Source organism: Bos indicus, chromosome 10 (assembly GCF_029378745.1).
Source record: "Bos indicus isolate NIAB-ARS_2022 breed Sahiwal x Tharparkar chromosome 10, NIAB-ARS_B.indTharparkar_mat_pri_1.0, whole genome shotgun sequence".
NCBI lineage: Eukaryota > Metazoa > Chordata > Mammalia > Artiodactyla > Bovidae > Bos > Bos indicus.
Window position 1 is genome coordinate 71,980,408 of NC_091769.1, and position 22,850 is coordinate 72,003,257.

A 22,850-nucleotide genomic window follows, 5' to 3' on the forward strand; every position below is an offset into this window, starting at 1 on the left:
TTGTTTAGGATAAAGGTACTCGTAAACAAAACAAAAAGGAAATATCCAGATAGAAAAATTGAACAAATTCCATGAACTTTCATTTTACAATAGAAGAAATAAAAACTGACTAATAAACATTTGAAAGAAGACCTCAGTCTGACTGTTAATTTCTGGGTATGAAATAAGACAACAAGCAACCATTTTCACCTATAAATTTGTTGTAGCCTGCCTGGTGAAGATGCATGTGTGCATGCTCAGTCGCTTCTGACTGTTTGCAACCCCATGGACTGTAGCCCACTAGGCTCTTCTGTCCATGGGATTTTTTCAGGCAAGAATACTGGAATGGATAGTCATTTCCTACTCCAGGGGATCTTCACAACCCAGGGATTGAACTCGAGTCTTCTGCATCTCCTTCATCGGCAGGCAGATTCTTTACTTCTGAGCCACCTGGGAAGCCCACCTGGTAAAGATGGGTATGACACTATTACACCACTGATGAGAGTGTAATTGGGTCATATATATTACTAACAGTCTAAAAATGCTCATAGCCTTTGACCCAGTAAATCTACTACTAGATTTGGATAAATACTTATATATAAGAATATTCATCACTGTGCTATTAATAATAATAAAAACTGGAAACTACCTAAATGTTTAAATTTAAAAAGACAGGAAGAATTATTCATTCTTAAGATAGAATGGTATGTAGCCATTAAAAACCAAGTTTTTAAATACATTAATACTCTTTCTGAAATGAACAAGTTTAAATTCGGTTATAGTCAAAAAATATTCTTAAAGTTAAAACATGAACATAATTTAAATTATTTATTTGAATAAGAAATCACAGGAGAACCAGTATATGGAAATCACTCTTTATCTGCCATTTTCATGTGCAAATGGATATATTAATATGTGAAAAATAATAGCTATAGGTTTTATAAACTACAGACAATTTTATAAAATATGCTTACTTGGTTTTTTAACAACTATATATAGCCATTACAGAGAAGGGAGTAGGGAAACTTAACAAATTAGTCTACTTGTATATACCTGTCTGTGTACAGTACAATTTATCTTGAAATCCATCCTACAAGACTGGGGTTAGGGTAAGGCAAGTGAGGCACTCACTCTGGGCTCAAAATTTAAGGGAAGGTTCAAAACCTCCATAATAAAGATAAATCTTATACTTTAATATAATACATTTTAAAAATACCAATGAATGCAAAAAAGTCCTTTATGAACAAAAAAAAATCCCAAATATCAATAGTTATGTTGATAACTATTTTGCAGAGTCATATAGGAGACTGAGGCAAAGAGAAAAATGTGCACTGCTATACCCATGCTTTTATGTATTTTTATGTTAATTTTTCCCAGAATACCAGAATAGTTGAAAAATTGAAAAGTAGGAGTGGTAAAAGTCACATTATTTCTAGTTTAGGTATTTTCTTTGTATCAAAACCAGCATTTCTTATCATTTTACTTTAATGGAAGCTAACTCATCAATAATATTTTAAAATTTACTTCTTTGCTTTTCTCATTTTCAATTGAGAGGACTGCTATGTTTGAAGTAGTTAATATTGTCTTTCATTTGGGCAAGAGAAACTGGGTGACTGAACTTGAACTAAAGTTATAATCATGTGTTTGCCATGGTTTTATGAAGTTTGACTTATTTATATCTAGGTTTCTACTTTACTAATTTAAGTTAACTAAATATTTAATAGATTCCACTAAATGATTTTGCTCTCTGGCACATTGATTTCAACAGTTGGAACGGGAACTGACTGAACTCAAAGGATCTGGGAAAGGACACAATGATAGATCCAATAACAATAAAGTAACTGAGCTTGAAAAATCAAAAATCTGTGAAACTGTCACAGAAGAACCAAGTCTTCAACAGAAGATAGTGATCAAACTAAATGCCTTGAATGAAAGGGTAACATTCTGGAACAAAAAACTAGATGAGTATGTTTAATGAATTATCTGGTTGTTCAAATTTGAAACATGAAGAAAAAGAAAGTTCTAGGTCATTAGTTGAGCCCAATTCTCTCCTTCAGGAATGGAAAGAATTACAGTATGAAGTACAACACAAAATGTGTTTCCAGCCCAGTTCTTAGGCGAGATGGGCATCTCTGGTTCAAAGCTAAATTTAGTTTTTTACAGAGGCAATACTTCACTAGAAACAGTGCATTTCCTTTGAGTGGCTTCTTGTTGCACCGTTACTCTAGTATCTGCAAACTAAAAACATTAGTTTTTTTTAACATTAGCTGCTACTGGTGCAGAAACTCACAACGTAGATGAGACTGGGCAAAGCACATACAAAAGTTGTCTGGAAATATGTAGAAACAAATTCAGGTTGAGTATCAACTAGAAACAGAAATGAAGAAGACTTAGTAAGTACTGTGAGTTTCCTTTTACTTAAGAGGGCACTAAGTGGATAAGTTAGTTTGCCCTATAATAATACTAACAAAATAATAACTAATACTTACTGAGTTCTTCCTCAGTGCCAAATTCTTTTCTAAGAGCTTTACATATATTTTGCATATAATCCTCAAAAAGGCCTATTCAGGTATAAGTACTGTCAATAATGTTATTTTCTGAGAAATTGCAGTAGAAAAATGTTGTGATTTGTCTAAAGTCTGAGAATCATAAATGGTAAAGCCAGGAGTCTTCTAACCTTCACTTGTTCTGAGGTTAACAAAATTTGAGGTGATTATAATTGCCAAAAATAGAATGTCTTTTACTTGATTTAACTGTTAACATCAAGCTTTCTTTATCCACTGATGAAAGCCTTATATTTTGACATCAACTTAGAAGAAGCTATCATAAATTTTAGTGTTGTGATTTTTAGATAATTTTAATGTTTGTTTTTTTTTCTTAAATAGAATTGAAGCAATTTATCGTATTGAAGTAAAGCGAAAGAAGAAAAGTCATAGTTTATTAATCCCATTTTTGTTAATTGAATTGGAGACGGTGGGAAATATCCACTTTGAAGAAGGCACTCGATCTGATGACTGGTAAATCTTTTGAAATTTAGTTATAGCTTTAAAACTAATCTTAAGTGCTTAGGATCATAGACCAAAATATCAACTTATAAAAATCTTAAAATGTCCCATTTCAACACACTTTCCATATAGAGTATTCATCAACTGAAAATTGGCACTTACTTTACACCTATACATTTCTCTGTTTACACAATTGCCATGAGCTAACTTGAAAACATCCTAATAGTAATTCTTTACCTTTTACTCAATTTCCCTTAGCCCAAGAGCAGAATATAATTTAGAAAAGTTATGGTTAAGCATTTATTTTATGTCTGTACTGTTTATTTCTGGACTGAATATAGCCCTGGTTTCTGACTACTGGGTGAGAAGCTAGAGCAGAAAAGGAATGGCAAGGCAGGATTGGCAGCAGCAGATTGTAAACACTGGAGGATCCTGCCCGGGAGTCCACAGAGTCAAACTAGTTGTCTAGAACTAGCCAGAGTCAGGGTGCACGTAGACTTTATGAGTTTTAAAATAAGGCAGATACTTAAAAACTAGGAATTCGGGTGAAAAGTCCATCTGGACAAAAACAGAATAGCCACCCAAAACAGAAGCCAGAAGCAGGCATCTGCACTTCAGAATCAAGGCCTACTGGTAGAACAAGGAAGTGGTTGTGTTGCTTCAGCTAGAGAGTGTGTGTATGTGTGTGTGTGTGTGTGTGTGTGTGTGTGTGTGCGCGCGCGCGCGCGCAGTCACTCAGTCGGGTCCAACTCTTTGCAACTCCATGGACTGTAGTCCACCAGGTTTCTCTGTCCATGGCATTTCCCAGGCAAAAATACTGGAGTGGGTTGCCATTTCCTACTCCAGGGGATTTTCCTGACCCTGGGATTGAAACCGTGTCTCCTGCTGAGCCACTGGGGAAGCCCAACTAGAGGGTACAACCCTCAAGAATGATCCTAAAAAAGAGCCTTGGCACAAAAATGTCATAATTACAACTTTCACGTTTCTGCAATCATTTTCTCAAAATCAAGAAGCCTATGAATGAGCTGAAGATTTCCCTCGAACTCTAGAAACATTCTACAAACTTGAATTGTGGGGAGAAACCAGGAAAATGTTTAAAGCTACAGAATGGACTTGGTATTTCACCCCCAAGGATGGTTTTGCTCACAGTCAGTGTTGAAACAAACACTGATTTTTATGGACTAAAATGCAAAACTTCAGTAACTTTTAGAAAGAAACGTGTGAAAGTATCTGCCTGCAATGCAGGAGCTGCAGGGAGACACGGGTTTGATCCCTGGGTGGGAAAGATCCCCTTGAAAAAGGCATGGCAACCTACTCCAGTATTCTTGCCTGAAGAACTTCATGGACAGAGGAGCCTGGCAGGCTACAGTCCATGGCTTTGCAGAATTGGACACGACTGAAGTGACTTAGCACTGCAGCAAGCATGCACGCACTTTAAGCCAAGCCCCCTGATTCTATTAGATGAGGCTCTAACTCAGTTCTGTGAGTAAAAGCTACTGAAGGTTCCTGGGGAACTTTGGTGGAAAAGTATAAGACACTCTGCCCAAGGGAAAAGGAATATTTTAAAATATTTTCTTTTGTTTCAGTACACCCACTTGCCCAGTGATTATCACTGTTTGTTTAACCATAATAATTTGTTTGTTATGTACAAACATAAAAGGTGGGCTTCCCTGGTGGCTCAGATGGTAAAGAATCTGCCTACAATGCAGGAGACCTGGGTTGGATGCCTGGGTAGGGGAAGAGCCCCTGAAGAAGGGAAGGCAACCCACCCCAGTATTCTTGCCTGGAGAACCCCATGGACAGAGGAGCCTGATGGGCTACAGTCCTTGGGTCACAAAGAGTTGGACAAGATTGAGCAACTATCACTTTTACTTTTCCTATAAAAAGTGCCTTTTCATATAAAAGTTACCCCACTTTCCATGTAAACAAGTGGAGGCCTTGATTTTTCAAGTGTAAGAATTGAATGGTGTCTCTTGCAGGATGTATGCATCATTCTTCAGTCATTCATTTGTATTCACTCAACCTACATGAGTTATTTTTTTGTTATTTATTTCTTTTTAACTTACCACAAAGTAAGCTCTTTATAAAACAAGTAGATTAGCTTTTACAAAAATATGTAAAAGTAAGATAACTAAAAAGCCATTTAGGTAACTGTCATTGGTGGATTTTTAATAAGCATTAATAATTTTTACTTGGTTTTAATAAGAATAACCTGGATCCATTTTAAGGAGACCATCAGATATATGTTGGCAGAATTTTAAGAACTGTTGGTTATTTTTACCATACTACAAGCTTGACGACTACCTTAGCCCTGATCTTTTATGTATATTAAGAAACAACTGTTCAAATGCTTTAAATTATTCTGTGTGGCATATAGCTAGTTACTTTATTTAAACACTGATCGTTAGTAATATTTTTAAAGCCAATGACTTACCATTTAATGAAAAAGTACTGGAATAGAGCTAGAACTATAAATATAAAGTTTATATAAATATCTGTATATTTATATAAACTATAAATATAAACTGGAAAATATAGTTTTTTACCAAAAAAACCTTTGTTTATAGTACAAGAGCATTGCAGATTTCTAATTGTGTATCACTGCATATTTCTTAGCTTCATTTCTTCTATAAAATTAAAGGGCTTTATTTTTCAATTTAAAAAAGTCCCGACTTTACAGAGACTTGCCTGTTGAGTAGACTTGCCACTATAGCATTTTCGTTAGAGATCGTATTATTTACCTAAGCATTGCCAATTTAGTTATCTATTGACATCAGACAGCATTTATCAAACGGGGACTCCAAAGCATCAAAGATACTGTCCTCGTAGTTGAGAAGCTTTTAACCTAGTTATAGATACAGGGCATTTACAATGTAAAGAAATCACTTCTAAGTACCATAGAACAAAATATGTGACTCTGTGAGCTCCCTGGGGACAGACAGAACATGCCTTATAAATCTAGTATAGGGGTAGCTGAATTCAATCAGTAACTACTAATTGAAGTCTCCATATCAATTTATAGATACTTAACAGGTTCAATTTTGTCTATAAAATAACTTAGTAATTAATCTTTTTATTTATAAACATTTCGTGCTGCCCTGTTTTAGGCAGCTACAGAAACTCAGACTTTTTGCTTTATACCATTTTATATTTGGTTTTGATATGGTGTAAGTCAGCAAGCTAACGTACTTACTAAATGCTTGTTCAGGATTTTGAAGTGCGTTTTAATGTATTTTATTAAGCTCCATTTAAAATCATATGCATTCTACTATGCTAGACGAGTACATCATTTGTGTATTCGTGAACATTTGTAGGCGTCTCTCGGTGTAACTGAATACCTTAGTTTATGTGCGTATCACCACTATGGATGCTTACACATTCAGTCTCATTGAATGAGTGGGGGCACCCAGTGAAATGAGGGGCCTTCACTCTCCTGACCTCTGCAGATTTTGATGCTTTTAGCAATTCCTTTCTTATAACCTCACCTCTCTAGTTATTTTTTGTACTTAGACACTTCCTGCTTTTCTTTTTACACTCTCCCTTGATCATTTCTTCTGCACCTGCACTGTCAAAATTACTTAATTTTTTCTCCTTTGCACCAGTGCTGAATCTAGCCCAGTGTCCAGCGGCAAGACACACTCAACACATTTGAAAGAGAGCTCACCCAGAGAGTAATAAAATAAAAAGTGGGGTTAGAATCAGAAAGCCTAGGTTCACACTCTATCTGCATAGTCTTAAAGCAGTTATGTAATCCATCTGAACGTTATCTGTAAAATAAGAAAAATGAAAGTCTATCGCAAAAGGCGACCGCTAAGATTAGACAAGTTAATGTAAAAATCTTTAGTCCTTAATCTTTTTGCTTTTGTTTTCCTCATCCTGCCTGCAAACCATCCTTTTCCTCTGGCTCCTCCATTCCTGTTTGTAGTCCTGCCATTGTCTTAGTCGTGGAGGCACAATAAACACTGAAGCCATTCTTGACTCTATTCTCTTCCTCAATATTCATATCTAATCAGTCTAAACAAGACCCTCAGTTTCTCTCCATAATGTCTCTTGAATTCATTCTCTCCTTTGTAACAAAATTACCTGCCCTCATAACCTTCCTTTTAGACTACTGCAGTATTCTAGCCTGGCGAATTTCATGAACAGAGGAGCCTGGCAGGCTGCAGTCCATGAGATCACAAAGAGTTGGACACAGCTGAGTAACTGACACTTTCACTTCAGACTATTGCAGCATCTAGTATAGTGTTTGTCTGTAGTGGGCACTCAGCGTTTACCAGCCAGTCAGTAAAGACACCTGGTTTCCCATATGCTCCCTTCCTACGCCAACCACTCTGTTAAAAATAATAAAAGCCTCTTGTACCAACTTGTTATCTTCCAAATTACATTCTAACTCTTCACTGACATTCAGTGTCCTTCACTGTAGCGTCTCCAAATTACCTTAAAACTTTTTCAGACTGCTTCAGAGTCAGCTAAACTATGCATGCCTCACTGCTTTTGGAGTATACCTGGTACACCATCACGTAGGTGGTTTTCTTTGTTTTGCTTCCTTCCCCCAGAATGCCTTACATCCCCAGCCCTTTGTGAGGGATTTTCTTTTCAATCCCATCATCTGTTGTCATTGTTATTCTTTCTTCTTTTTGAATCTTCATAGCACTGATTTGTATCTCTTTTATACTCTATAATTTTGCTTATACTTGACCTATTACTTTTTCACTTTGTTGGTTTATAAACTCAGTGAATATAGAGACTGAGTCTTTTCTATTTGTTCACTTGCTCAGCAGTCATCCATTAAGCTTCTGCCATAAGTCACATTCTATACTAGGTGCTAGTGGTAAGTGGGGCACTTGAGGGAGATGCTCTGATCTGAATTTTGAAGGACAGATAGACGTTAACTATACAAAGAATTAGAGGAAGGACTTTGCATGCAGAGGCAACAACAGCACGTGAAAGGGTGTGTAAGTAGTTTAACACATCTCGAGAACTCAGTAGTTTCACATGACAAGGGCCTGATCATTAACGGTCTTACAGGCTAGGCTGGGCAGTTTGAATTTTGCCCTTAAATCTACGGGACTCTCTGAAGGAAAGGTGTAGCAGATTTCAGTATTATTTTATACAAAGCCCTAGAGAGTCTTGGTTTCAGGATTTCAGGTTCAGACTAAAAGGCAGACGCCTCAGAGCAGTGCTGCCGTGCTCCCCAGTGCAGTAGCATATATTCAGCTGTGAGAAGTTACCATCCTCCATGAGGTATGGACGATATTGTAAGTCTCATTAATTCTCTGTCAGTATAGGTCTGTTCTCCCTCCTCCAGCAGTATTCCAGCCTCTGAATGACGTTTCCCCATGCACACAGTGTGGCCAGGTGATTGAATGAATTGCTTTACTTCTGTGACCCCGGATAGCAGAGCCCTTGTCCTCTTCGTACTAGGATTCTCTATCTCCAAGGCTCTAGGAATTTCATATAAAGAAGGGATCAACTGATTAATTCCCAGACAAAGAAAAGCTCTATGAAAGGATCATACTACTTAGAGTTTCCTGTGCCATTTCTGGTTCTTGCATTCCTGGAAGACCAGACTAGAAATGAGTAATTGTCCATTCGTTGAGCATGCAAGCAATAAAAAACAAAGGTTAAAGTCAAAGAAAGAGACCCATAATGGAGTCAGAATGGCTCTTTCCTACAATTCCCACGGTCAATGTCCATTCCACAATGCTGTGGGAAAAGACAGTGACGGCTTTCATCTGCTTCATCAGATGGATCTTTCTGGGAGTGTGCACCGTTGGTGCCAGTGTTCCAGTGTTCCAGATGTTGAGATTTGTTTTTCTTTGTTTCTCTTTGGGAAAAAAAATTTTTTTAACTTCTTTTTCATTAAAGTAACATTAGTTTATAATATTATATGTTTCATGTGTACAACAGTATACTTATACTTTTGTATACATTATAGCGTGCTCACCACCAAAAATTTAGTTTCCATCTGTCACCATACCGTTAAGTGCATGCTCAGTCATTCAGTCATATCTGACTCTTTGTGACCTCATGCACTGTAGCCCATCAAGCCCCTCTGTCCATGGAATTTTCCAGGCAAGAATACTGGAGTGGGTTGGCATTTCCTACTCCAGAAGATCTTCCTGACCCAGGGATCAAACCTGCATCTCCTGCATTGGAAGGCAGACTTTTTATCACTGGAGTCACCATACAGTTGATCCTCCTTATCTTAAATTTCAAATTAATCTAAATTCTGTGCTACTGTAAGACAGGGCCAGAATTACTTTGAGCACGACCAGGTGAGGGCAGCAGAGAGCACATGGGCCCTTAGTTACTTTTTTCTGAGATCTTCATATAGCAGGCCCCTACTTCTCCTCCAATTCTTAGCTCAAATATCTTCTCCAAAGGTCTTACCCAAGACCTCTCTTAAGTAGCCCACGCTTCATTCCTTACCCCAAACCTTTCTTTATTCAGAGCACTATGTATTTTATTTATTATGTCTTGTTTTTTTGTCCAACTCCCTTGGAATTATAGGGTCAATGAGAGCAGGAATCCTGCCTCTTTCACTTCTGTATCCCTAGTTATGAAGCTATGGCAATAGTCCAACTGAGAGGTGATGGTGATTTTAACTAGGATAATAGTAGTGGTGATTAAATAGAGTCATATTCAGGATGTATTTTAGATATAGAGCCAAACAGACTTGCTGAAGAGTTGGATATTGGTAAAGAAGCGTGGAGGCATGATTTATTCCTGGGATTTTAACCTAAGCCACTAGTTAGATGGTGGTGCCATACGCTGAGGTGGAAAACAGGAGGCGCAGGTTTAAAGGCAGGTGTGTTGGGTGAGTTAAATTTGAGAGGCCTATTACGTGTTCCAGTGAACATAGCAAGCGGGTAGTTAGATATTCAAGTGTGGGTATATCCAGTTAAGTGGGGTAAAGGTAACGCCTGAAGATAAAATGTTGGAATTTACTAGTATAATAAATATAGGTGTATATGTATGTGTGTGTGTATATGTATATACACATATATATTTAAAATATATATTGCCAAAGGACCAAGTGAAATCACCTATTAATAGGGTTTATGGAAACAAGAGGGGAGCCAGAGACTGATTCCTGGGGCAATCCAACATTTAGAAGTCTGTCAGAGAAAAAAGAAGCTGCAAATAAAATCATGAAAGAGTAGCCAGTAAGATGCAAGCCAGAAGCGTCTAGTTTCACTGACGTCCCCCAAAAGAAACTATTACAATGTTGGAGGATTGCTCCATATCTTTTAGTCAGAACAAATATATTATTATTAATAAAAGAGCTATTATTCTTCCCTGGTGGCTCAGATGGTAAAGAATCCATGCAGTACAGGAAACCCAGGTTCGATCCCTGGGTTGGGAATGGCAGCCTCTGGAGAAGGGAATGGCAACCCACTCCTGTATTCTTGCCTGGAGAATTCCACGGACAGAGGCTGGCAGGCTACAGTCCATGGAGTCTCAAAGAGTCTGACACGACTAAGTAACACGTTCAGAGTTTAACAGTTCTTTTATTGATTGTATACGAAACAAAACAGCATGTATCTTTAGCAGAAAGGTAAAATATGGGCTATTACTTTTTTCATATGTAACTTTGTGTTCTCAACATTTTAAGGAAAGTCTGTTATTTTCTTTGTATATATTTTGTATTCCCATATAGGTTTAATTCCTGCTATGAATTAATTCTGTCACGTTTTTGTACGTGGGACTTCAGAACATATGGTATTACAGGAGTGAAAGTAAAACGTGTCATCAAGGTTAATAACCGTATTCTGAGACTAAAATTTGAAGAGAAATTCCAAAAGTTTTTGGACAATGAACATATGCATGATTCAGAGTAAGAAGCTAACTTCCATAAGAAACATTTTTACAACAGCCTGCTTTTATTTTGTAACAACAACAAAAAGTCTTTCTGGTTAAAAGTTTATAGTATTGAAAATATCCTTGTTAGTAAAGCATCTTCCTGACTAGGATGACCTCATGGTTTATCCACACTGAAGCTCTTTTTGAGACTGAGGAGGAGTGGAAATTTAAGAATGACACTCAGCATAAATGGGAAATATCCTGGCTAGGGCATATTGTCATCCTACCTGTGGCCAGGCTTTTTTGAAATCAATTCTAAAACTTTTTTTGTATTAATTATTCTTAAGGAGCTATCGAAAGATGCTGGAATGCCTTTTTTATGTTTTTGATCCTGAAATTACAGTGAAGAAAAAGCATCTGCTACAAATACTTGAAAAAGGATTCAAAGACAGTGAAACAAGCAAGGTAGCATAAAATGTTATTCAAAATAATGCTTTCTTCCTGATGAATAAAGCTCTGCCACGGATTAAGCATAGTTTGATTATCAATCCTTTCATTTATATTTATAGCAAACTTCTACTGTTTCACAAAAAAGTTAGTGCTATCCTGAAAAGTACAGTCCCTCAGTACTCAAGAGGGATTGGTTCCAGGACCTCCCACAAATACTGAAATCCAAGGATGCTCAAGTCCCTTATATGAAATGGTGTTCTGTTGGCATATAGCCTATGTACTTCCTTCTGTATACTTTAAATCATCTTTAGATTACTTATAATACCTAATATAATGTAAATGCTATGTAAAGAGTTATAAATACAATATAAATTTTGTGTAAATAATTGTAGAAGCAGGGCAAACTTAAGTTTTGCTTTTTGGAACTTTACGAAATTCTTTTTTTTTTTTTTTCCCAAGTATTTTCAATCTACAGTTGGTTTAATCATGAATTATTTTACCTTTATGATTGCCTATTTAATCTTTTTAGGCATCTTACATTTTATATTGTGATTCTTTTGTGAATGATCTTGAAATCCACTTCTTTAATCTGTTTTAAATACTCCAAGATTTTCTCCATCTTGAAAAAAATCATTCACTTAACACTGCCGTGCTTTCTGTCATCCTGTTTTTCTCTTTACTTTTACTACCACCATTTCTTTATTCTCCACTTCATCTTCCCCACCTTGATACTGATACTGTTTTATCTTTGATCACTCATGAGCTCCAAAACATCCAATCAACCTTTATCAGTCCTCCGCCCACTTGATGAGACAGCTGGAGTACACGGGTATAGAGCAGTATTTCCTAATCCTTTTCTCATTGTGGCACACATAACCTGAAAATATTGCTGCATTTGAGTCTTGGCTTTCCTACTGACCAGCTGGGTGACTTCACCTCTCTGTGCCTGTTTGATCCTTTCTGGCAAATGAGGGTAATAATAGTATCTCCTTCACAGAGTGGTGAGGATTTAGTAAGATATACATGATAAAGTTCTTGGATACTTGTTCATAGCATCATTAGTCACAATAGCCAAAAAGTAGAAAGAATTCAAATGTCCATTAACAGATGCATGGATAAATAAAATGTGGTATATACATACAATAGAATATTATTCAGTCATAAGAAATGAAATTCTGATACATGCTATAGCATGGACGAACCTTGCAAACATTATATTAAGTAAAAGAAACAAGCCACTATGGGACAAATATTGTCTGATCCTGCTTACATAAAGTATCTAGAATAGACAAATTGGTAGAGACAGAAAGTAGACGTTTCCAGGAGTTGGAGAGGATAGAGGGATGGAGAGTTATTGTTTAATGAGTATACAGCTTTAATTTGGAATGAAATTCTGGAAATAGGTAGTGGTGATAGTTGTACAACATTGTGAGTATACTAATACCAATGAATTATACACTTAAAAATGGTAGCTTTTACCTTTCTTTTTACCATAATAAAATAAAGATGGTATAGAAAAACCCAAACAAACTTTTTGGCCAACCCAGTAATTTCAAAACTCCGAGACAGTGACAAGGAGGAGCAGACCTGAGTCTAAATCATGACTTTACAATTTCTGCTTCAGTCTTAAACAGATTATATAATCTCTCTTAGCTCTAGTTATTTTTAACTGATAAAAACAGATTCTTTTTTTTTAAGAGCTGCTTTCACAGCAAGTAATATGAATATTCCTGATAAAATACTTTTAAAGAAATAACTCTAGTCACAATGCAAGCTAAAATTTCCATACATTAGTACAATCAGATATATCTGGAAAATAATGTAGACTATTAGACTAATTATTAGACTGTTTATTTAAATAAGAATCTTCAGTGTAATATCCACTGAATATTATATTTCATAGATCTATTTGCATATACATTTAAAATACATGAATGGTTTCATGGAATGAAGTTGTCCCTGAAGTTTATCTACTTCTTTTCAGTGAGTGACCTGAAGGTTCCTCGCCCAGACACATGGACATAAAGTGATAAACCATCTGTAGTAAAGTTGAAATATTGTCAATCTTATAAAAATTCTCAGACTTTGCTTTTTCTTTATAGCTGCCTCTCAGAAAAGAAGCTGTCATTCTTGCTAATAGCTTAAGTATATGTGAGTGTCCCAGAATTGAAATACTACAGCAAAAGTACAAGGATGAGAAGAAAAACTCTCTTGAGCATGAGCTCTTCAGACATGGTATTATAAATACGCAGTTTCTGAACTTTTAAGCTCTGAGTCTTCAAATTCATTAATTACTTTCATAACATTTTTGATGCTTGATTTTATCAACCTGGGAAGTTTTCTGAAACCCCTTTTATTTAGTATTTAGTGTTTAGTATTTATTTATTTAGTATTTAGTAGTGAGGTAATACATGACTTTCTGATCTACTACTTAGTCTGTCAACAAATATTTACTGAGTGATTATTATCAGCAACATCAATAGCATGAGATTCATTTGTTACTCATATTTAATCTCTCTTATATGAAATAAACACTTTTCACAATATGCTTTTGTTCATTAAGATGTGTCCTAAAAATATGTATATGTTATACACACTCACCATACAAACCCCAGATTCACTGGAAAGAGAAAAGAGAACTCTGCCCTTTTATGTAATAATCATCATATAAAGCACTCGGGAAGTCAGGCCTTATTTGTCCTTAATTAACAAAATATAAGATGGTAAAAAAACCTGGTTATAAATCTAAAATTGGCAAAAGACCTTTTCCCAGTCTCAGGGTCTTATTTCCAGTGAGTTGGCTCTTCACATCAAGTGGCCGAAGTATTGGAACTTCAGCTTTTCAGCATCAGTCCCTCCAATGAGTATTCAAAATTGATTTCCTTTAGGACTGACTGGTTTGATCTTGCAGTTCAAGGGACAAAACAGTTAGGTTCTCCCGATTTACATTTCATAGCTCGTACATAGTTTTAAGAAGTACCTGAATACTTTATGCATAGTAATTACAAGTTACTTCATAGGATTCAGTGACTCTAGAGATTCCTAGAAGTTGGTGAATTTCAAGGTTCCTTAATAATTTAAGGGAAAGGAAATGTTCACCATTCAGTAGACATATTGAGTGCTATGTGCTAGATACTGATGATACAGGGATGAATTTTTACCCAGTTAACAAGAACAACAAATTTCTTAAATTACTTCATGAAAATATTGTTAAATATTGCCTTATTTCCTTCTTTCTTGTCTGTAAAGCTTTGCTTGATATAGTCACAGGAATCCTCTTTTATAACCATTTTATTTATTCAACAAATATTTATTGAGCTCCTCTATTTTGGATCAAGCAGTGTGCTATGTGCTGTACGGATAGCTAGGATCCCTACCTTTACAGAATAAATATACAATCAAGTCTGGGGCCAGGAAGGAAGGTAAAATTGGAAAATTGTTAAGATGAATTCATGTTAAAATGTTTTGTTTTTTCATATTAGGCATCCTCCTGATTACAAAGGTTTTCCTTGGCCAGAGTGTTCAGGCTCATGATCACGACTCCATCAGTCAAGCCAACTACCCAATGATTAATTCAGTGTTCATTCCTCGAAAATATTTACTAAGTATGTCTGCCATGAAATAAATCTTTTTTCATCTTTCTGACTACAGAATATTTTCATTTAATAAAGATATGCTTATAATTTAACCTCTATCTAACAAAGCTTATAAACTTCTCTGTAAAACCATGTTCCTAGCCACTAATGAACTTCTGTATTTCTGTTCCCTACTTCAATGACAGTTTTATATTTCTGTGCATAGATATTTTATTTTGTAAAAGTTTCTTTTCTATTTTATACACACACATATGTGCATAATATATTGTATGTATTTCAAAAGATAGAGCCTACCCAACTTTTAACAACAAAGGTTTTAGAGTAATATATTTATCAAAAACTATATGGTCAAATTCTGATTAGAAAAGTGAAAAAGTAAGAAAAAGAAAAGAATATGAATAAAACTAAACCCTACTAGTCTGTATAGTGAAAGGGTGACTAGTCTTGATAGAATTAAGAAATTATCGAGGATGGTAGGAAGATAGAAAAAAACCTCAATAACATGATATTTTGAGTTTGTTGTTTATTAATCTGTGTAAGGGTGAAAAGTGTATGTTACGTTTCACTTTGAAGAGTGTTTATTTATTTTGCTTGTTTTTATTTTTATTTTATCCTAGATTCTATCATGGGACAAAGAAACTGTGATTGCAGTGTTCGGCAGTGCAAGTGGTTTGTCTTTGATCATGACCTTGTTTTGCCTGAATACATCGTGGAATTTGAGTATATTACAGTGGTATGAATGCATTTTTAAAACTGGAATTCCTTAAATGAGAACAGAACAGTAATTTGAAGCCTAATAATGTTATGTCGAGTTTATGCTATATTATATGTACAGGCATACCTCAGAAATATTGTGGGTTCAGTTTCAGACCCTGCAATAAAGTAAATATTGCAATAGTCACACTAATTTTTGGTTTCCCAGTGCATGTAAAACTTGCCTTTATACTTACTGTAGTCTATTACGTATGAAATGTCTAAAAAATATACATACCTTCATAAAACAGTAGACTTTATTGCTAAAAAATGTGAATCATCATCTGAGCCCAGTGAGTCATAACCTTTTTGCTGCTAGAGGATCTTGGCTCCATGTTGATGGCTGCTGACTAATCAGGTGGTAGTTGCTGAAGATAACTGGTAGCTGTGACAATTTCTTAAACTAAGGTAACAATGAAGTTTGCTGCATGTGTTGTCTTTTCCTTTCATGAATGACCTATCTGTAGCATTGCAGTGCTGTTTGATAGCATTTTACCCACAGAACTTTTTTCAGAATTGGAGTCAGTCCTCTCAGATCCTTCCACTGCTTTACCAACTAAGTTTATGAAGTATCCTAAATCCTTTGTTGTCACTTCAACAGTCTTCACAGCATCTTCACCAGGAGTGGAAACCATTTTCTTTGCTCATCTGTAAGAAGAAACTCCTCATCTGTAAGGTTTTATCATGAGATTGTAGGATTTCAGTCATATCTTGGGCTCTATGTCTAGTTCTGTTGCTGTTTCCACTATATCTGCAAATGCTTCCTCCACTGAAGTCTTGAAAGAAAGAAAGTGAAGTCGCTCAGTCGTGTCTGACTCTTTGCAACCCCATGGACTGTAGCCTACCAGGCTCCTCCGTCCATGGGATTTTCCAGGCAAGAGTACTGGAGTGGGTTGCTGTTTCCTTCTCCAGAGGATCTTCCTGACCCAGGGATCAAACCCGGGTCTCCCACATTGTAGGCAGATGCTTTACCATCTGAGCCACAAGGGAAGTCTTAACTTAAATTCCTGTTACTGTTGATATTTTGAACTCTCCATGAATCATGTATGTTCTTAATGACATATAGGATGGTAAATCCTTTCCAAAAAGTTTTCAATTTCCTTTGCTCAGATAACCTCAGGAAAATCTCTATCTATGGCAGCTATTGTTGTTGTTGTTCAGTCGCTCGGTTGTGTCCGACTCTTTGCAACTCCATGGACTACAGTATGCCAGGCTTCCCTGTCCTTCACCATCTCCTGGAGCTTACTCAAACTCATGTTCATTGAGTCAGTGATGCCATCCAACCATCTCATCCTCTGTTATCCCCTTCTCCTCCTGCCTTCAGTCTTTCCCAGCATCAAGGTCTTTTCTAATGAATCAGCTCTTCACATCAAGTGACCAAAGTATTGGAGTTTCAGCTTGAGCATCAGTCCTTCCAATGAAAATTCAGGACTGATTTCCTTTAGGATAGACTAGTTTGATCACCTTGCAGTCCAAGGAACTCTCAAGAGTCTTCTCCAACACCACAGTTCAAAAGCATCAGTTCTTTGGCACTCAACTTTCTTTATAGTCCAACTCTCACATCCATACATGACTACTGGAAAACCATAGCTTTGATTAGATGGACCTTTGTAATCAAAGTGATGTCTCTGGTTTTTAATACACTGTCTGAGTTTGTCATAGCTTTTCTTCCAAGGAGCAAGCATCTTTTAATTTCATGGCTGCAGTCACCATCTGCAGTGATTTTGGAGCCCAAGAAAATAAAATCTGTCACTATTTCCATTGTGTCCACATCTCTTTGCCATGAAGTGACGGGACCAGATGCCATGAGTTTTTTGAATGTTGTTTTAAGCCAGCTTTTTTCACTGTCCTCTTTCACCTTCATCAAGAGGCTCTTTAGTTCCTCTTTGCTTTCTGCCATAAGGGTGGTGTCATCTGCATATCTGAGGTTATTGATATTTCTCCTGGTACTCTTGATTCCAGCTTGCGCTTCATCCAGCCTGGCATTTCTCATGATGCACTCTGCATATAAGTTAAATAAGCAGGGTGACAATATGTAGCCTTGATATACTTCTTGCTCAATTTAGAACCAGTCTGTTGTTCTGTGCCTGGTTCTAACTGTTGCTTCTTGACCTGCATACAGGTTTCACAGGAGGCAGGTCAGGTGGCCTGAAATTCCCATCTCTTGAAGAATTTTCTACATTTTGTTGTGACCCATGCAGTCAGTCTTTAGCATGGTCAATGAAGCAGAAGTAGATATTTTTCTGGAATCCTTTTGATTTTTCTATGATCCAGTGGATACTTGGAATTTGATCTCTGGTTCCTCTGCCTTTTCTAAGCCCATTTGAACATCTGGGAGTTCTCAGTACACGTACTGTTGAAGCCTAGCTTGGAGAATTTTGAGCATTACTTTGCTAGCATGTGAAATGAGTGCAGTTGTGCAGTAGTTTGAACATTCTTTGGCACTGCCCTTCTTTGAGATTGGAATTAAAAACTGGCAACTATAGCCTTATGAAATGTATTTCTTAAATAATAAGACTTGAAAGTAGAAATTAGTCCTTGATCCATGGGCTGCAGAAGGAATGTTATGTTAGTGAGCATGAAAGCAGTGTAAATCTCATTGCGCATCTCCATCAGAGCTCTTGGGTAACCAGGTTCATTGTCAATAGGCAGTAGTATTTTAAAAGAAATCCTTTTTTTTTTTTTTTTTCTGAGCAGTAGGTCTAGACAGGGGTCTTAAAATATTCAGCAAACCATGTTGTAAACAAATGTGCTGTCATCCAGGCTTTTTTGGTCCCATTTATAGATCACAGGTAGAGTAGATTTAGCATAATTCTTAAGTGCCATAGGGTGTCCAGAATGGTAAATGAGCATTAGCTTCAACTAAAAGAGCCCCTAACAAGAGAGTCAGCTTGACCTTTGAATCTCTAAAGCTGAGCACTGACTTCAGTGCTATGAAAATCCTAGATGGCATCTTCTTTTAATAGAAAATCCTAGATGGCATCTTCTAATAGAGTGCTGTCTCATCTATATTGAAAATCTATGTATTAGTGTAGTTACCTATATTAGTGATCTTAGCTAGATATTCTGGATATCTTGCAGCAGCTTCTACATCAGCACTTGCTGATTCACTTTGCTCTCTATGTTAGGGAGATCTCTTCTTTCCTTAAACTTCATGAACCAGGCTCAGCTAGCTTCAAACTTTTCTTCTGCAACTTTCTGACCTCTCTCAGCCTTCATAGAATTGAAGAGAGGATTTTTTTGTGGTTTAGGCTTTGACTAAAGGGAATATTGTGACTGATTTGATCTTCCATCCAGAGCACAAAATCATTTTCCATATCAGTAATAAGACTGTTTCACTTTTTTTACATTCATATGTTCACTGGAGTGGTACTTTTAATTTTCTTCAAAACTTCTCCTTTGCATTCAAAACTTGACTGTTTGGAGCAAGAGGCATAGCTTTCAGCCTGTCTCAGTGTTCAACATGCCTTCCTCACTAAACTCAGTCATTCTAGCTTTTGATTTAAAGTGAGAGGTATGTGACTTTTCCTTTCACTTGAGCAGTGAGAAGCCATTCTAAGGTAATTAATTGCCTAAATTTTAATTTTAAGATTGTTCTATCTCAGGGAATGCTATGCTAAGTCACTTCAGTCATTTCCGACTCTATGTGACCCCATAGACGGCAGCCCACCAGGCTCCCCCGTCCCTGGGATTCTCCAGGCAAGAACACTGGAGTGGGCTGCCATTTCCTTCTCCAATGCATGAAAGTGAAAAGTGAAAGTGAAATCGCTCAGTTGTGTCCAACTCTTAGCGACCCCATGGATTGCAGCCTGACAAGGCTCCTCCGTCCATGGGATTTTCCAAGCAAGAGTACTGGAGTGGGGTGCCATTGCCTTCTCTGATCTCAGGGAATAGGGAGGCCCAAAGAGAGGGAGAGAGGCAGGGAAATGGCTGGTCAATGGAGTACTCCAAACACAGTTCACTGTCTTATATGAGCATGGTTTGTGGCAACCCAAAAGCATTACAATAGTAACATCACAGATCACCATAACAAATATAATCTTAGTGAAAAACTTTGAAATATTATGAGGATTACCAGATGTGACAGAGACATGAAGTGAGCAAATGCTGTTGGAAAATAGCACCAACAGACTTGATTGATGCCTTCAATTTGTTAGAAATCCAATAAAGTAAAATGCAACAGAATGAGGTATGCCTATATATAAATGTAAAGTGATTATTCTGTGAGGGATTTAATTTTCAAAGAAAATCATTATGACACCTAAATTTTTTATTTTGAAAATATATTACATGAGTAGTATATAGCTGTAGTCTCACTAGAAAAAATTCAAACTTATTGCAAAATATAGAATACACATGATGGGGAGCACATGTATACCTGTGATGGATTCATTTTGATATTTGGCAAAACTAATACAATTATGTAAAGTTTAAAAATAAAATAAAATTATAAAAAAAAAAATAAAAATACATAAAAAAAAAAAAAAAAGAATACACATGAAAATCTGCTTTCACCTCAGTCCTACCCCACTCCCTTTCATTAAGGCATTCACTGTTAATAGCTTTGTGGGTTTGCTTTCAATCTTTTTTACTCTATTTTGAAATATTATCTTTATTATTAAAATTATTTTAATATATACAGATCCTTATATTCTATTCCATTGATCTCTTGGTCTAATCTTGGACCCCTACCATCTTGTTTTCGTTATTACAACCGGATGATATGTTTGGATATGTGATAAGGCAAATTCTCTTCCACTTATTTTTTTAAAAATTTCTTGGCTATTCTTGAACATTAGAAGGGCATGGAAACCCACTCCAGTATTCTTGCTTGTAGAATCCCATGGACAGAGGAGCCTGGCGGGCTATGGTCCATTGGGTTGCAGAGTCGGACATGACTGAAGCGACCTAGCATGCACGCACACATTCTTGACCGTTTTCATTCCCAAATTAAATTTTGAAACATCTTGTTAAGTTCTATTTAAATGTCCTACTAGGATTTGATTGTAAGTGTATTGAATTTAAATTTAATTTGGGGTGAACTGACTTCTGTGTAGTATTGGGCCTCTCATCCAGGAACATGATAACGTTATTCCATTTACTCAAGTCCTGTCCCATATTTTCCTTTATATGGGTCTTAAACATTTCTTTTTATATTTCTTGTATAGTTCTGGGCATTTATATTTTATGTTGTTATGAAGAGAATTCTATCAGTCAAATACACTCCCAGCAAAAGACACAGAAAACCCAAACAAACAGAAAACAAAATAACTGAAATAACAAGAAGTGGAGAGGCCAAGTCCCTGCTGTTGTGACTGACTTCACAACAAAGTGATGTCAGCAAAGATAAGAGCTCCATCATCCTGCTTGCCCCTTTATGAGCTGTTTTAATCTGAAGATCAAATGTTTCCTTTAACTCTGGGAAGTTTCCTTTTCTTAATTCCTTTATCATTACTTCTCTTCTGTTCTCTGTTAAGCCCTCTCGAACTCCTATTTGGTAAACATTGAACATTCTGAACTGTTTCCCCCAATGTATTTTAATTTTTTTTCTCTGTATTTTACATTTCCATCTTTAAATTCTTTGTTGCGAAAGATGCCCTCTATATTAGCTTCCACACAGTTAATTTGATTTGCTGTAGATGTATCCATTTGGTTTCTCAGGACATTTATTGAATATTTCATACTTCACTAATTGTTTTTATGGTGACTTTGAAGCATTTACCCTTTTTTTTTTTTCTATAGCCATCTATTCTTTTGTAGATGTTTTGTTCTCCTAGATTTTAAAAAGAATTCTCTTATGGACCATTTGGGTTTTTTGTAGAGCCATTTCTGTTTGTTCATGTTGTTTTGGCCCAGTCATCTACAATTCTTATGATAACTCAAGTGCCTAATAATTACCTAGCACTTCCTCCTGCACTTGTTCACTCTAAACACCAGGTTTCTTGGAGTCTGCTCTTTGAAGTGGTTATCTCCTGCATATATTTTGGCTGCAGGTTACATTTCTGCTTCTTATTTGTCAGTTCAGTCCCTTCTAATTTATATCTCACAACTTTTAGTCTTTTGTTGGTGCCCTCTCCACTGTTATAAACTATTTTTTAAATGTCTTTTGCCAGGTTTAAGGAATTTTCAGGAGGAGGGGATGAACACACCCATTCTTAGTCCACAATTTTAATCTGTTCTCATAGATTTCCTAATGTGATACAGATGATCATAGATATTACTATAAATGGAAAAAGTTTTAATTCATCTTTCCTACATAGCTTATTTTTCAAAATGATAAATACAGCAACCAAATTTTCAATGTTTTTAATAAATTTTTTAGGTCAAGGCTCACTCTTTATTTTCTTCATTCAACAATGTTATTCTAGAAGAAAGCAAAAAAAATTCAGAAGGATCAGTATTGTCCCAGGATTTGAAATTTGATGATGAAGTTATAAAAATGGATCCCAGGATCAAGCCCAGACCAAAACTTATTAGTTTGGATGATAAAACGATACTTTCCCTTGCCAAGACTAGTGTTTATGGTCATATTGTGGTGAGTATTGCGAGGAAATTCTATAGATATTAAGATATTCTGAGATATTAAGCTTCCTTCTATATCTTGACTTTCAGTCTGTCCATTTCAAATCTGCTACCATTCTATCCAGACTCCCTTTATCACCAACCTAGATACTTCCATGGGGCTATTACACAATTTCAGGAGGTACCATGCACATAATATTCTATTAATGTGCTCTTTGGATGGCATTCAGTATATAGCTAAGTATAACTCAATACAAGGGGTGTGTGCATGCGTGTGTGTGTGTGTGTTGGGGTGGGGGTGCATGCCTACGAGAGCTATGCAACAGAGGTTTTGTCCTACTTCCACTGCAAGGCCACAACCCATTCTCCATACTGAAGCCAGAGTAGTCTTTTCAAGTGCAAATCTGATTTGTCATCCCTCACCACTCCGATATGAAATGCACAAATGCTTTTCATTGTTTTAAAAATAAAACCAAAGTCCTTAATATGGCCTATAAGGTTTTATATGACCTGGTCCCAGGCCTGTCTTTTCAGGCTCTTCTCATATTACCCTCCCTGTAGCAATCTGTAGTCAGCCTCCTTTTTGTTTCCTAAATGTATCGTTTACAGCCACACAGAGTCTCCACACTAGCTACTTCATCTGCACAGAATGTTTTCACATGACCCTGTTTCTCTTACTTAGCTCCCACACATTTTAGATCTATACTTAAGCATTAAGTCCTTCTCTTACCTATAGGTC

At 36.4% G+C, this 22,850-nt stretch overlaps 1 protein-coding gene across 2 annotated transcripts in view; it reads left to right on the plus strand.

Annotated features, from left to right (window-relative positions):
- The window catches only part of LRRC9 (leucine rich repeat containing 9), a 121,731-nt gene that overhangs the window by 33,054 nt on the left and 65,827 nt on the right, over positions 1-22,850 (plus strand). For both annotated transcript variants that reach the window (XM_070797686.1, XM_019969005.2), the window contains exons 9-16: positions 1,748-1,944; positions 2,865-2,996; positions 10,648-10,824; positions 11,138-11,255; positions 13,343-13,475; positions 14,723-14,845; positions 15,454-15,569; positions 21,912-22,124. In XM_070797686.1, the coding sequence (XP_070653787.1) occupies positions 1,748-1,944; positions 2,865-2,996; positions 10,648-10,824; positions 11,138-11,255; positions 13,343-13,475; positions 14,723-14,845; positions 15,454-15,569; positions 21,912-22,124 (1,209 nt within the window). The remainder of the gene's footprint in view (positions 1-1,747; positions 1,945-2,864; positions 2,997-10,647; positions 10,825-11,137; positions 11,256-13,342; positions 13,476-14,722; positions 14,846-15,453; positions 15,570-21,911; positions 22,125-22,850) is intronic.